Source organism: Lissotriton helveticus, chromosome 2_2, assembly GCF_964261635.1.
Source record: "Lissotriton helveticus chromosome 2_2, aLisHel1.1, whole genome shotgun sequence".
In the NCBI taxonomy this organism is placed as follows: Eukaryota; Metazoa; Chordata; class Amphibia; order Caudata; family Salamandridae; genus Lissotriton; species Lissotriton helveticus.
In genome coordinates, this window is record NC_136060.1 from 140,093,927 (window position 1) to 140,110,396 (window position 16,470).

General features: G+C 43.6%; 1 protein-coding gene across 1 annotated transcript in view; it reads right to left on the minus strand.

The window, feature by feature from the left end:
* NIPAL1 (NIPA like domain containing 1) overlaps window positions 1-16,470 on the minus strand; it is a 213,915-nt gene that overhangs the window by 74,824 nt on the left and 122,621 nt on the right. Inside the window, 2 exon segments of the mRNA XM_078678223.1 lie at window positions 3,601-3,657; window positions 11,837-12,109. Coding sequence (XP_078534349.1) covers window positions 3,601-3,657; window positions 11,837-12,109 — 330 coding nt within the window.

Genomic DNA, 16,470 nt, shown 5'->3' on the forward strand with positions numbered 1-16,470 from the left:
TATTCATTAAAATCTACTCTATTTTTCTAAACTGATTTGGGATTTTTCTTGTGTTGTGTTTACAATGTATTCATTTTTGTGTGCTGCAGAAATACTTTACCCATTGCCTCTAAGTTATGCCTGACTGATTTTGTGCCAATTTACCAGAGGGTTAAGCACTGGTTAATTTAGTGATTTTTGTATATGACAGGGATTGTGGTTGTTGCTTGAGTAGGGTTCAACCATCCCCAACCAATAACTCAAATTCTTACAAACCCAGTGTGAGAAAGTCCTCATGGCATTCTGGATGGCTATGGTTGTGCTTCTTTGCATTCCCTTCCCTTCCGGGACAGGGGCTGTGGTTGAACTTTTGCATATGGCATATAGTAATCCAGTGTATTTAATTGAGGAAATGCACATATGAGGCTTTGTGGAACCATAAACCAGAAGAAACGTGCACTTACAATGAAAATGCCACGTCCCTATAGTATGTAAACATCCAGACCAAGTGCTAAATCTGACCCTTTACGGCAAGTGCCAAATCAGACCCACACATAGATGAGTTTCACCCAAGTAGGAGGACAAAGTGCACTTAAGCCCTCATTACAAACGGTGCAAAAACCACATTGCTCCAGGAGATAGTATAAATGTATGCAGAAACTGCAGGATTACAATATAAATAATACATTCCAGAACAAATGGAAAAACATAAGAAAAATACTGCGTCCACAAAATAATCCAGAACAATTCAAATTAATATTAGAAAATAAGTTTCACAGAAAAAAACAGCACTATGTAGAACAATACAAAAACAATTTAGGCTCAACATATTACACAAAACAAACCCTTTCCAACATTACAGAGTCTTAACAAAAAAGGAAAATCAATGACAAAGGGTCTCAAATTTGGTTGAACTTGGTTGAATCGTCCACACAAAATGGAACCTATAGCAGATAATGTTCCTAATGTTATGTGTTCAATTCCAATGCAATCACTGTCCGCGAGAGAGCATCAATATTTTTGAATGCTGCTCTTTTGGGGTCAGTGACTGTGAAGAGCCGAGCTCTGTGAAGATCTTATTTGTGTGCCCAGAGTTAACATTATTCGATATATAATTACCTGAATAGGACCTGCAGGAGTTTTTGGCATTGAACACGTAAACTGTGGATCCTTTAACACATTTCTCCTCGAACATCATGAGGGTTATGGGTCATTGCACCTACTGGTCTCCTGTTTTCTGGGAGAGTCACACGCCAAATAAATGTGATTGGATTTGAGTTTGTTGAAAGATTCCCTTGAAATGCCAAATTGGTAGCTTCATGTTATGCCCAGTGGTCTATAACATTTCTGTGTTTTTTTGCTAAAAAAGTATTTCTGTCTTGAAGATGACCCTGTAAATTGTTAGGGCTGAAAACTCCGTAGACTAATTATTGGCAAATTGGGAAAGGAAGATGATATAAAATAGGTTCCAACTTGTGTGGATTATTTAACCAAATTTGAGTTCCTTAGACATTCTTTTTCTTTTTTTGTTAACACTCTGTAATGTTGGAATGGGTTTGTTTTGTGTAATATATTGAGCGTTGATAGTTTTTTTTGTATTGTTCTACATTTTACTGATTTTTCTGTGAAACTTTTTCTCTAATAATTATTTATATTGTTTTGGATTATTGTGTGGTCACTGTGTTTTTTCTAATGTTTTTCCATTTGTTATGGAATTTCTTAATCAAATTGTAATTTTGCAATGTTTACATAAATTTCTACTATCTTATGGAACCTTTGCTATTTTTGCATGTTTTGACTGCCAATGGTTCTGGGCTAGTAAGGCTGCCGCTGTGGCTAACCCTCATTACAAACTGGGCCGAATGTTGTGTTTAGTGTCCACTCCTATTTGCACCCGAATCAGGATTATGATCATGTAGGTAAAACCTGCGGTTAATAGTGCTGGGAAACTACACAAAATCCTATTTTGTGTAACTTGGAAGTGGTTAATGTATTTGCAATTATCCCCCATTCCTAGGTCCACTCGCTACATGGTGATATCAATATTTAATGGGTGTTCAATTAGTACCGGGACTGCACCCAACTTGTAATGTAGACCTCAGTACAAAGACCCATTTACATATTAATGAAACAATGTCGTTTTTGGGCATTTTGAACAAATCAAAACACACTGTATATCAAACTGCAACAACATTCACACTTTTTCCTAGTAAAACCATATGTGAGAAGACATAGAATGGGGAGATATAGGAAGGTGAAAAAAATGTTTATAACAACTATGTCCTCCTTACCCCTATTGTCCAAACTTGACGCTATACTAAAGGAATTGTTAAAGGTGCCATGAGAGCCTTGATAATTTACCTCCACTTTAATTTTGAGATGATGGGCCCATTCTGGCCATAGTATATGTACTACTCTGCACCACTCACCTGGGTTCTTTATTGACACTTACAAAATGTAATAATACACTTTCACTTTGAGCAAGAGTGGTGTCTCAAAGGGGCGGTGAAGACAGCTGTTCAACCACTCAGTTGCAAATATATGTGATGATGGAACCCCTGAAACCACCCACACTGAATTATTGTCCAGCTAAAACTCCCCTCTCTCAGTATATATAAAGAAGAAACTCTGTGGTCATCTTAGGTTTTTAGTCGGGGTGAGCGGTAAAATCTGCTTAGCCATGAGGCAGAGTTTTTCTCATGTGCGGCCCGCAAGCGATAAGTTGGCAAGCGCGTGCGAGAAAAAACGAGCTCTAGACCGCCTCCCAAAGAGATTTCCCAATGTGGGCTGTCGTGGCAGGTAGCTACCGCTCATATTGAGAAAGTTGCCACTCGCGTTGTAAAAGTTGCTGCTCAAGTAGAAAATCAATTTGGGCGGCAGACAGAAGCAGCACCATCTGGCGTGCCGCGTGATGCCATTTGTGCTTATCTTACAAAGCAGGACAAGCTCCGGTGCTAAAAATCAGCGCAATCAGTGTGACAGACCGGAATTCCGCGCTCAAAGAATTTCACAGAATCTTGTGGAATTTTTAGGTAACTCCACGGATTTCGAGTTACGCCCCTACCCAAATTTTTAGTTAATAGAAGCTGGCAACCTGGACCTATTAGTTTTCCATTTCCCTATTGAAGGTACGGGCTTACAAGTTTACTCACGTCAAGGGATGTAAATGTAAATGTAGTTGAGCTTATATAGCGCACAGCTACCCGCAGTGGGTTTCCCGGCGCTTGCTTAGGGAACCCGTCCTGGTATTCCCCTGTGAGATATCAGGGTATCCACAAGGTGAAAGTCAGGCATCCCGCCGCGAGGGGCCGTTGTGGAGATTAAGCAAGCTATTGCCCAGAGTCGCAGAGTGTGAACCCATGAGTCAAGGAGGCACCGGGGCGAGAATTATCGAGTCCGTGGAATTTGTAGCCCAAGACCCGCCGAGGCGGGGAATTGAACCCTGGTCCAGGACTGATCTCAGCTTCCGGGTCTGCTGCCTCTAACCCCTGAGCCACACTTCTCCAATGTTCAAAGGAGCCAACAATGTTTGGTGGTGTTACACACGACATGGAGCCACTAGTCAGATACTGTGTTAGCAGCATTATCCTTGGATTACTGTTCATTAATACTTTGACTTACTTAAGATCAGTCCTGCCCACCACATCCATTCCCGTAGGTAAGTGAATCCGCCCTGTCCTGCAAAAGAATAAATATGAGAATTTAGGACACAACATTTGAAAATCTACCAGTATAATATCACCTCCCTTTCTTATACGCTTATATGCTGATCCATACTAGCATTTGTCCTGAAACGGAGCAATTATAGTAGTTATGGATGAAGCATCTAGTCCATACGAAAATTTGAGAAATCTGCATGGCATTTTCCACCTGTGTTCGTTCACTTGAGATTGATCTTAGAAAAGTTTCATAAAGATCGGTCAAGGGAGCAAAATGTATAAGGGGCATCCCAAAAAGTGTGTCCCCAATCAAATTAATACACAAAAGATTTGCTGAAAGACCATAAAAAGTCGCTGGACGACTTTGTACTAAATTTTGCAGTAGACAGAGAGTATTGCCTGTGTGTGCTTTTTGTGGTTTGGAGTAAATTTGTCCTGTTGTTTTCAAAAGGTTAATATCAGAATATACTTTGGAAAATTGTTGACAGTTTGATTTATAAACGGATACAAGAGCGGATAGCTGTGAGCAACACCAGTTGGGTGGCGCGGTTTTTAATCACAAGCTATTTGCCAGCTCACATCTGCTCCTGATTCACAAGCCATGCTGAAAAACAAAAACAAGCACATATCCCTCTAAATGTGTACGTCGGACGAGAGAATAAAACAATGTGGGTGGAGTGAACTAACTCAAGAGTCATTAAGCAAAAATCAAGTGAAGTGTGCAAAATTACTAGGGCTTTCAACCTAACCCAGGTATGATAAAAACACTTGTAGTTAAGCTTAATTGAACCTGCCCAACATTAAATAACAAGAGGGGAGGGGTAAAAATATGAGCTTATATCATTGTTCCCTGGCCAGTCAGGAGGGCCGGTCTGGGAACCGAAACCGGCCCTGGCAAACTGCTCGGCTGGCCCCCCTGGGGGGAGGAAGTGGGTGCTGCCAAGCTGTTTGCTAGGGCCGGTTCTGGCCGATTTTGTTACAGGGAGCCCAAATTTGGACCCAGAATACTAAAGGTCCACCTCCAAGATCTTATCGGTAACAAAACACCTTCAAGAGCATCAGAGATCCAGACCCCAAGGATATGGCTGGTACAAGTTGTGTGAACAGTGCATATATACATTTTGGGCTGGTGTTGTGGTGCACCTGATGCATCATACAGAGTACCAGAATTAAGTGTTTTACCAGAAGTCAGTAGAGAGAGGTACATGCTTTAGACCCAGGATCAAATTCACAGAGCTCAAAAGCAAGCTGAACAGCCATATTTTGAATGTGCTGCTTTCAGCTATGTGAAAAAACAAAACAGCAGGCATTTTCCATCTATGCACCCAGGATTTAGTACAACATCCCTATATCGATCAGGCCTGGCAAAATGCGGCTCCAATTTAGGAAAGAATTGGAGACTTACCTCTCTAAAAACACTACATCACAATGCATTAACTATGCACAACCCAGCTTCCTGTCCTATTTCTTGTTGACTTTATGGTTGTCTTTGATCATGCTTTTTGGCTAGGTTCACGTTTTAGAAATACTACTTGCATACATACAGACATATACATGTACATACATACACATGTTTTGGAAACAATTGAAGACACTTCTGTTCTGCTAATTTGTACCTACTCTTTCATTTCTTCTTTTTACCCCGTCCCTAGTTGTCCAAGCACCATTATACCGATGGGCTAAAGTGGGCGTTAGAAATAAATAAATACTTTGTAATGTAACAGGGCTACAATGGCAGACCACACACTTGTCTTCACAGAGCTGGATACAATGTACCCAGATGACGTCATTTGGCCAAAATACATATAATCCAGGTGGACAGCACACATACACGTCCCTCATTTTGCATCAGTAAATCTCTGTGTGAGCAGGAGACTCAGCTGCTATTCGGTGATACATGGGGTGTTTTTTGGACAGGGATGAAGTCGAATATGCTGACATTCACAGCAGACAAACTGCATTCCACGGTTGCAAGTTGCACAACCACAGTGGAAACATATGCTTGTTTACGTGCCAGCCGCACAGCTTGCAGGACAGGAAAGACAGGCTGTGGGACTTGGTCAAGGGTGACGGTAAGCACACGCAGCCCAAGCAATACAGCCAATAGCTGTGCTCCGTGGGATCTAAGGGTGGGGGGGATAAGGCACAGAGCAATGCCATTTTGAATGTCACCTGTGTATCTCGATAATAAATGCTGCTGCAATTACACACACTGACTATACCTACCCTCATATTCAGTGTGGGAATGAAGAGGAATTAAACTGAATCCCGCATCCTGCAGATATTATTGAGTCAGATCAGAGATCCGTCTGGCTCCTGTGGAATATGCTTAATTTGTCGCATGTAATTTGCCAGCACTTAGATACAATTCAGCAGTGTCTGCTTTCTGTTTCGAGCAGCAACATGCAGGCAGCAAGGGGATTTTCTTATTTTAGATTCCACCTGGGCCCAATACAAAAGTCGAATTTAAAAGGCCCTCAGCCCTCGTTGTGTGTTCCAGTATGATCCTGGCTGGGAGATGTTTGAATCCGAACACCTACATGCTAATGCAATGGAGGGAACACGAAGGCATGCAGCCTGTTTTCCCTTCCCAAGCCTTCTGGGACCTCCGCGGCAGAGCTGCAGGTAAGTGTGTGTGTTTTTCTTAAATTAATGTTTGGTGCGTGCATGCGTGCGTGTATGTATGAATGTTTGGAAATGAGTGTTGTGAATGGACGTGTTTGCGTGTGTGCGCGCACGTGTGAATGCATGGTTGTGAGTGTGTATGTGTATGTGTGCGTGTGTGTCCCGTCCGTCCACTCCCCAGCCCTCACTGATTTAAGGGTCCTAAAATAGATCTTGATTCAGCCAGAAACCAAGATTTTTAACAGAACTGGAAGAGGAGGGGGTGTTGCTGCTTAAGGATGATGTCAGGTAGCCTCCAGATATCAAGAGCGTGTTTCCATTCCATTATTAATGGAGTCTAATTAATGTAAGCCAAATACAAAGTGCCCAGTTGCTGCTTGCTAACAACGCAGAAAAGAAAGATTTACATAGAGATGCACATAGGGCCAATCGCCTCAATTGCTTGTTTTGTTAAAACAAAACGGTGAAACCTCAGATAACTATCATTGTAACAACAAATGATAATACAACTCTGAATACATGTGCACTGTATGTTAAACATATGCTACAAACAGGCTTGTAAGCGCACATCTTTACCCTTTTCAGTAAAGCCTGAGCATCTGTGTACTGGATCCACCTGAGGTTTCCCAGCACAAGGTGAACAAGCACACTGGCTATTTCCAATGGAAGGCCAAACATTTATTTATGCAGATTAGTGTCAAAGGAGCCCTTTTGTGTTGTAAAACAGAATCTACTGTGAGGCATATTGAACCTGCAGTCCGATCCCTGGGCAAATAGTTTCTGACTTGTTGCAAGACTAAAACATTGATTAAACATTTTCTCACTATGCCTTGCCAGCAGGTATGTTTCTGAGAGTAACAGGCTGTGGCATTTCAGTGGGATTTACTCAGTGTCTCTGTAGTGAAAGTAGGATAATTAATAATTGCGTGGAGATTTGAAATTATCCCCAGGAATAGTATAAGGGAGTCTTCCTGGCTTTATTGATGTTGCATGCTGATATATATACAGTTTACTGGACACTAAGGGGTCTATTTGGATGGTGGGCGGATCGCCCCCCGCCGGCCCGGCAGGGGCGATCCGACCGGCATCCACGCATGAATGACCCCCCGCCATATTAGGATGGCTGGGGGGTCCGCAGCGGACGGGTAGACCGTCCACCGCTTTTACGCCCATCAACAAGTCGACCGGGCGGAAAAGGGGTCTAACATGGTGGCGGTGTCAGCAAGACTCTGCCCTCCATATTAGCATGCAGGTGGAGAAGTTCCTTAAGGCATGCGGTCTTTGCCTTTGGGGGCCCATAGCGGGCCCCCAGGAAGTTGGAGGGGTGCACATGGGGGGTACTTATGGTACCCCCCTGCATTGGCATGGACAAAGTGGCAGGCACCACGTGGTGCCTGTCACCTTGTGCATGCCAATGCACAACGTGCATTCCCAGCATTGTGGCGGGCGGTGCAGTGAGCACCGACAGCCACAATGCTGGGAATAGGGGATGCCACCGCCACGGTGACGGTGGCATCCTGATTGCAGGTGCGGGACCGCTGCACCCCTTGCGGACGGTCCCGCATTCCGTTACTGCCATCGTAATAGACCCCCCTAGTTTTCATAGGCCTTTACCACCAGTCCAAGGTCATTGTGGTGTGACAATCCCCCCCAGCCAAGAACTGTCCAGCTCTGCCTTAAGGGATCTCCGGGTTAGACCTAGAAATGAGATGCATGTACCCCTAACTTGTTGCTTTTAGGTGCTACTTGCCAATGGCAAACACAGAATACACAGGAAGTTGGAAACAGAGTTATTGACTTTACATTCAGCCACATTGTACAAGATTACACCCAAGAGCTATTGGACTACTTCAAAATTACTGCACGGATGCCATCTAAACACTGTGCCTCGTACTGGCTCTAAAAATTAATATTTAAAATGTTTCCTTTGCTGGGACCTCCAGTACAATACAGTACAGCTAGTTATAAATCACTGGGAACACTCCAGGCTCGAATATGTGCAAAAGTACCTCAAAATGAACAAGAAGAAAAACTCCTATATTCAATCTTATTTCATATTATGCTCGGCTGTTGCAATTTAGAATCCCTTCAAAGCAATATGTGTCTTTCACAAAGTCCTCCATCGTTGCTTCCCAAGAAACTTGAGGGATAATCTACACCTTTCTGGACCACAAAGAGACACTAGAAGTAAAACTGGTCCTTCGCTTGGCAAGCATAAAGACACTAAAATTATTTTCCGGAGTATCTAAAACTCAAAAATGACTTCCTCCCTTCTGGAAAGGATTGCTCATACTTCGGTTCAGACTGTATCTTATTGGTCTGACCTGTTCCCTGCCCCTATTTTTCTCACCCTCTTCAAGCTTGTCTTATGTGTATATTTGTCCAGGTTTGGTGAGAAGCACTACGTTGTCCAAATGGGTAGATCCCCACTATGCAAAAAACAAAAGTATTAGTTAACCCACCAACATTTGAAAGGCACGTTCTGTTACTTGTATTCAAGTCTCCCTCACTATGGGGGGTGATTACAATGGCTGGGGGATCGCCACCGCCGTGCCGGCGGTAGCGATCTGCCCGCCATCCCAACTGGATTTTCCCCCGCCACATTATTATGGCGGGGTGTACCGCGGCAGACGGAAAGCCCGTTTGCTGCTTTTCTGCCGGACGCAATCATTACGATAGCCGGCCGGGTGGAGCTGGGGCAGAATATGGCACCGCGATCCATATTATGATGACTGGTTTGAAAGGCCTTTCCATGGCGGTGATGCCGCCATGGAAAGGCTGGCAGGGATGTGCTTTGGAGGCCCGTTGCTGGCCTCCGAAGGATTGGGGGGTGGGGGTTGCACCTTCATTGCCATGAACAAGGTGGCGGGGACTGCGCGGTGCCTGCCACGTTCTGCATTGCAGTGCACAAAATGCCTCTTTGGCATTGGGGCGGGTGCTGCTTACAGCAGCACCCGCCGCAATTTTAAGAGATCCAGAATGTTGCGGTTGTATCCTAATTGGCGGTGCGGGACCTCCGCATCACTGGCGGTCGGTCCCAGCACCGCTAGGATGGTGGATGGACTAAAGTCTGCCCGCCATCCTAATGGGCCCCAATATGTCTAGCCTTCTAATTGAAAAAAACCATTACTACTTAAAAAGGAGTTTCCTGCTTGAACAACATCAGGCACTATTAATAGATAGTGAATTATTTTAACTGTCCATTAGTTCCTGAAAAACATGCTCTAATTGGAGCAAGGGTGTTCTTGCGAAGATAGTGAAATCCATTCCCTTACACCCAGACACATTTTGGGCCTGATTAAGAGTTTGGCGGTACAGCACTGGGTACGCCCCGCCGCCACACTGCCAAATCCGTAATCGGCCCGCCTGCCAGTTTACGAGTGTTTTTCATGTCTGTAGAGTTTTTTTTTAACATTCCCACACCGGTTCCTCAGAAAATGGACACTGCAAAGGGAACACCACTGTAAAGTTCATGCAGTGTAGGAACTGGGGTGCATGCACAAAGGGGGCACATGTTGTGGCCCCCTGCATGCACTTCATGGCCTAGAGGCAACAGGGGTCCCTGTAGAGCTCCCCTTTGTTTCCATTCCGCCACAGGTTTTATGGAGGAGGAACCACCATGAAAACCGTGGCGGAGAGGAAACTTGTAATATGCTTGGTGGGTTCATGACAGCCTCGTCAAGCATATTTCTGCTTCTACACCGCTGCACCACCGCCAGGGAACAGTGGTTCCCTGGCAGCTGCTAAAGGGCAATGTTGGTCCTACCCCCCCCCCTAATTGTAATAGGGCAGTTGGATGACTACCCCTTCTGCGCCCCTGCAAGTCTGGCGGTCCGTGGACCACCAGACTCGTAATCGAGCCCTTTGTTGTATAGCCAGACCCTCTTATAGCCTCTGCCAAGTTCCTTCTGCCCATGCCTATTTCTTTCAGCTTTACTTCCGTAGCTGAAGATATAATGTTATACTGCTTTCACAACTTATGACCTTTTAAGGTTCAGAATGACTTTATCACAGCCATGGAAATTCTTTTAGCACTGTCATTAATTGCTACCAGTAGGCTGCCAAACAGAATAGATGTAGGCAACCGGAAGTTCCAAATCAAAAGTCTTAATTCTAGACCCTAAGCAAATGCTCGAGTCCCTAACTTCTACTCTTCCTCTTGCCTCCTGCGTCCCTACTTGATCAGGACATCTCCTTTGCCACTTCCCCCTAAACTCACAAGGACCTATTCATGAAAGTAAAATTACACATGAGTAAATCCGCCTGTGTAAATGTATTCCTACACATTTTAGTACATTTATTAATTTTGGCTATTTACCATTTCTTAGGGTAAATGTTCTATAAAGTGTAGACTTACATGTTCCTAAAATAGGGGATGGAGCCAAATGTTCATGTATGACGTTACTACTATTAACCTTTTACATGTAGGCAGAGTTCTCGACCATCAGCAGTAGAGAGCTCCCGATGGTAAAGTATAGAGGAAATTTAATAGGTGTAATCACCTTTTTAAGAAAGTAGTGAAAATATGTTTGTGTTAAATTTTAAAATAAATACTTTTATATACTTATTTCTAAATTAAATATTTCATTAATTTAAAATATATTTATATATTTTTTAGATTTTATCTAAATAGTCCAACCTAAAGAAAAATGTTTATCTTTATTTATTATGTACTAAAAATTTGAAAAAATATGTATTGAATAAAAAAAAATTAAATTAAAACTACATTTATTTTTTAATAAACAACGTTATTAAACTATTGCCCCATATTTTTTTTATTGATGTATCATTTTTTAACATTAAGTTAAATGAACATGTATATTTTTAAAGGTTTTAAGGCTTACCAGTGGTTACCACCTGTGTGGTGCTGAACTTATTCCAGGTCTTAGCAGGAGTACATTTACTACTATTTTGGTACTTTTTGGCTGTAGTAACTTTAGAAACGCTGTTTGTGAACAACAGGCTTACTCTATTATGGGTTGATGTTTGTCCCTCTTTAAACCCTTCCCTAACTCTCCCTAAGCCCCTCCCATTTAGCAATAGCTATTCCCTATTTTTGAGCCACTCCCCGAACCCCTCTCATATTTACGTAAGTAGTAAGCATACATACGTGAGACTCTACACATAAAAAATACAGGAGAGTTGGAGGTGTAGATTTTCATCTGCCGGTTTTTGAAATGCATTTAGTAGTAATTAAGTAGTACTGCTGTAGTATCTCTTTACGTGCTACAAAATGTCGTTTCTGAATCAGGCTGTTAGTTTTCTTTGACACTTACTGATGTATGAATTGCTTCCTCATTTCTTACAATGCCATCCTCTTTTGTCAGAGATTTGATTAAGTCCTTGCCGACGATTATAATGCTATGTATTCTGTCTGGCCTTTTAGAATAACAGATATAATTTTTAAGTGTCCTACACGAAGGAATGTTTGCTGTGTAGATATTTCACTGTACCCCAACATTTCTATTTTCAAGGGTATAGCTTGCACACTCTTAATATAACTGCGTTTTATTTACATGGTTTCAAAACATATATGCAATTTCATATGCAGCAATAATAGGTGAAGTCCATACCTGCTCGTGTCGCCCCTTTTTCCGACAATTTTAGCAGTCCTTTCTTTTTCAGTATGAAGCTGGAACCGATAAAGAGGCTTGAACTCATTGCCAGTGCGAGCCCTATGTAAAGGCTGTATCTTCCTTCCAGTGATGCCCCAGTGCTAAGGGCGCTCCTAGAGGTATTCTTGGCTGCTGAAGAAGCATCGCCGGACTGGAGTTCTGACACGTTGATGATCTGGCACAGTATCTGCAAAGCAGAACTGGAAGGGCAGGTGAGTGGCAGCACGGTGCCTGGGGGGAAGAGAAACAGACATCCATGGAACACACTGCACAGAACAAGGAAAAGGTGCATATGCAAAGGGTACCTGTTGTAGTGACCCCCTATAACATAACATACGGTATAAAAAAAGGCTACAGCGCTGATAAACATATGGCCAGTATAACATGCAACTAATCTCCAAACAACCATTGGCAAGGCCAACAGCTGTAGCTTTTTATTAGCCAAAGTGCTTGTTAAACGGTGAAGAGTTTGTGTATTTGTTTAGGTTTGAATGAACGAATCAATGGCTGAATACAGGGTTTATATCGCTGAGCCATTCTTGCGCACTCCCTTTATATATGCATTCTCACCTGCACACTCAATCTCCCATTCATCCGCCCATCCATCAAACCATGTTTATTCTTTCGTGTTCTCAAAAGCAGAGGTAATTTCAAGATAGCAGTCAAAATGAGGAAGAATCTCAGACAGGTTACTTCTCCTTTTATGACCTGGTTTAATTTGAAGCGCTTACATAATAAATGTATAGCGTAGGCCAAATGTCCGAGGTTTCAAAATGGAATACATCTACTCTGAATTGCATCTTTAGGTTTCGCTGGAGGGCGGAGCTCTTAGCTCCGCCTCCAGAGAAATCTCTTGATTTCCAGTAAGGAGAATGGAATACGCCCCCCTGTCCCATTGGCTAGCTCCATAAATGGAGGCTAGCCATTGGAACAGAGATCTGTCCGTCAAGGCCGGACCAGATTCGGGGGCGTTCCCGAGATTTTTTCCCAGGGCGGAGTTACGTTTTTTCCGTTCCCTCCCCTTTCACTGATGCGCTGTCCATTTCCGCCCCCCCCTCGCTGTCCTGTGCACGTTTCCCGCCGTCCGTGTCCTCTCCCGCCCCCTCCCGCCGTCCGTGTCCTCTCCCGCCCCCTCCCGCCGTCCGTGTCCACTCCCGCCCCCTCCCGCCGTCCGTGTCCACTCCCGCCCCCTCCCGCCGTCCGTGTCCACTCCCGCCCCGATTGATGGATCTAGAGCCGGTGCCCACCCGGCATTTGCCCGTAAAAATCAGCCCCCGCCTGCCTACCTAAGGAGAAGGGCCGCTGCGCTGCCCGCAGCGACCCGGAAGTGGTTGGCCGGCCGGCCAATCCCAGCGCGGCCGGCCGGAAGTGCCCGCCCCTGCAGCCCCGGGGGAAGAAAGAAGAAGCATGGCGGCCGGTTTGCAGGGCTGTAGGTAACGCTTGTTAGAGCTTGTAGTTCACTTACCCGGTGTAGAGATATGATGAAAATTAAAAAGATGGTCTTTATTGTTAAGAAGAGTTCTATTTTGTGGAGCGGTTTAAAGGGTTCGTCATTAGCTATGTTAACTTCCACGTGGGCGTCGGTACCCATTCGGATTAACCTATTCTCTTTGCTCCCACTAAGAATCTTTTGATCCGTGCTGCATGGTATAAGCTTTTCCCTATGTGCTCCCTCTTGTAAGCAATTACTGCTGCCAAGTGGACATTTAATGAAATGTAGGTTAAGCTATTCTCTAGTGGAAGCGTTAGGTACCTGATCACTGTGGTGTTGTGTGGAGTTCTATTTTGTGGAGCGGTTTAAAGGGTTCGTCATTAGCTATGTTAACTTCCACGTGGGCGTCGGTACCCATTCGGATTAACCTATTCTCTTTGCTCCCACTAAGAATCTTTTGATCCGTGCTGCATGGTATAAGCTTTTCCCTATGTGCTCCCTCTTGTAAGCAATTACTGCTGCCAAGTGGACATTTAATGAAATGTAGGTTAAGCTATTCTCTAGTGGAAGCGTTAGGTACCTGATCACTGTGGTGTTGTGTGGTCTGCTGCAGATCAGTTCCTTCTCGCTGCACCACAGGGCATATCTCTTCCATGTAGCGTGTCCTTGTGCTTGGTCTTCTAGCCTCTTTTAGAATGCCCATTGATCTCTTGGGAAGACCTAGATGTCCAGACTCTATGTTCACAGGAGCCACGCTGCTAGACTCAGGCTGTTCGGCTCCGTATGGTGAACCCTGCCTCTCTGCATGGAGACCAGGCTGTGAGTCACAGGCAGACTTGTTATGTTCCCCTGCGCTGTTTCTCCACAGAAACCAAGCTCACCACAAGAAAGAAGTATCACTTCAAGCCATTACCCAACCACATACACGCTTAGCTAGACTTTGACCAGCAATATCCTAACCTGGAATCAGCATAGCACTCATAGCCTTGTGAACAGAATAAATACCACTATTCCACTCTTAATTAGTACTCACAACTAGGATTTCAAGTAATTCAGGGAATCATAAACTTCAAAAACTTCCACAGACACTATACCTAACTGCAGTTCTCCAAAAACATGTAATATCTTCACATAAAATACACAGCACAGAGTCAAGACAAACAAATCATCATCAAAATGTAATAACCATCAACTGACCATAATATGTCACATACTCGTGACACAATACCCAAAACAAAATACCATAATTCAATACAGGCGCTATCACCAAAACACACAAACACCGTGTCTTAAGATAGGTGCTACACACACCTCAAAAACTATCAACTCACCTCACAAGACATAGCACCCTTTAAAATACTCACCAAACCAACATTCTGAGCTGCAGCGCCAGATCACAGTTAACCCCTGCCTCACTAAGTAAGATTTTGCAACTTGAGGGTCTAATTATCAACTTATTACTTTAGGATAGTGACAAAAATCTGCCTCTTCCACAAAAGCATATATTTTTCAAATTGTTCTACAAAAAGAGAACACGAAATTTTCATAGCACCGCGTTTCATAAAAGCAGCAGTAAAATGTGAACTAATCTGCTACTGTTTTTTTTTTAATCCACCTTGTACATTATTTTCATTGACTAACAGTGCCCATAATGTGTTGCACAAAAGAAATTGTACATTTTATCAATGCAAAAACCCAGGAGAAACAATGAACTGCTTTTGAACTAATATAACATTGACTGTTAACGGAGGCTCAGCAGAGTCGCTGCGCAATGTTGCAAGATCAGAACATCCAGACCCAGGGATGCTAGTGAAACATTATTACATAAGCCCATGGTTTGCAGCTGAATTTAAAATTCAGCTTTATTTTTCTGAAAGCAAAATAAAACATGAAGGTGCACAGCATGTTCACAGAAAAATAAACATGCACTCTTTTATAATATAGCCTAGAGCTAACTAAAGCAAACCTAAATAGGACCCATAATACAACACCACTCATCTATGTCCTTGAGGGGTCGCTGGGCCTAGCAGCTGCTACCCCTGATTTCCAATTCTTGCCTCTAGCACTAGCCTGGCTCCTGCTGGCCTCATAGGTGAAGCTCCAAGAGGAACAGAACAGAAGTAAGACGAGGCTTCACCGGACCAAGTGAAACGAAACAGACGGTGCGCAGCGGAGAAACGAAACTTATTGCTGGGCGCGGTAGATTAATGAGGGAATCCTGAGTTAGCTTCTGCCGTCGGAGGGTGGGGCATTGGCGAGGAGGAACCTCACATAACAAGCATTTACAATGCAAAGGTTTCGCCTTTGGAAAAGTTTGAGCTATTGGCATTGTAAATGACAAAATTTGTATTTATCTGTTGGTTTTGAAAACAGATAAATAAATGGCATTGTCTTTTACATTGCTAATAGCTCTAACTTTTCCAAAGGCGAAACCGTTGCATTGTAAATGCTTGTTTTAAATGAAAGCTGTGATGTGCAGGACTCAAAGACACATTTCGTGACCAGAATGGTACTCCCTGTGGTTCCGATGAAGAGAAATCATTGGTTGTTATTGAGAGTCCTTCATCGGTGACCTGTTGGGTGCACTATTAGTTTCTACGGCTTTGCCTCGCTGATCCGCCTCTGTTTCAGAGGTGAATGAAAGATGCGGCATAAGGCAGGGCGGGAATAGTACTCAGCGTGCAGCACTGCGACACAATACCACAACTAGGGAAATGAAAAAGGGCATCTTTTCCGGTACCAGAAATGTTCCTCAAGGAAATGAAGAAACGACAATACCCCTTCCAAAAACAGAAATTGAACGAAGTCTACGAAAAAATGAGTTAGAGCACAGAGTGAATGACAGGAAGGCAACCCATATGTGAAGGCACAAAAAATGGCCAAAGCAACAGTGTCCCTTGGGGTTGAGACATGCAAATTGTTGGTCCTGAGTCATTTTAAAAGTATCATCGGACCTGGGCAGAGGTCTGAAGTAGAGAAATATATAAATGCCAATCTGAAGAAAGTGTCTGGTGTGACAGCGCACAACAGGAACAAGCATTCCGTGCCCCTAGTGCTGCAACAGCTGTGGTGAGAGTAAATAACTGTTTTATGCCCCATTACCAAGCTGCAGTGATAAGTCAATGGCACATTGTGTTCATCCATGAATTGACTCAGACTT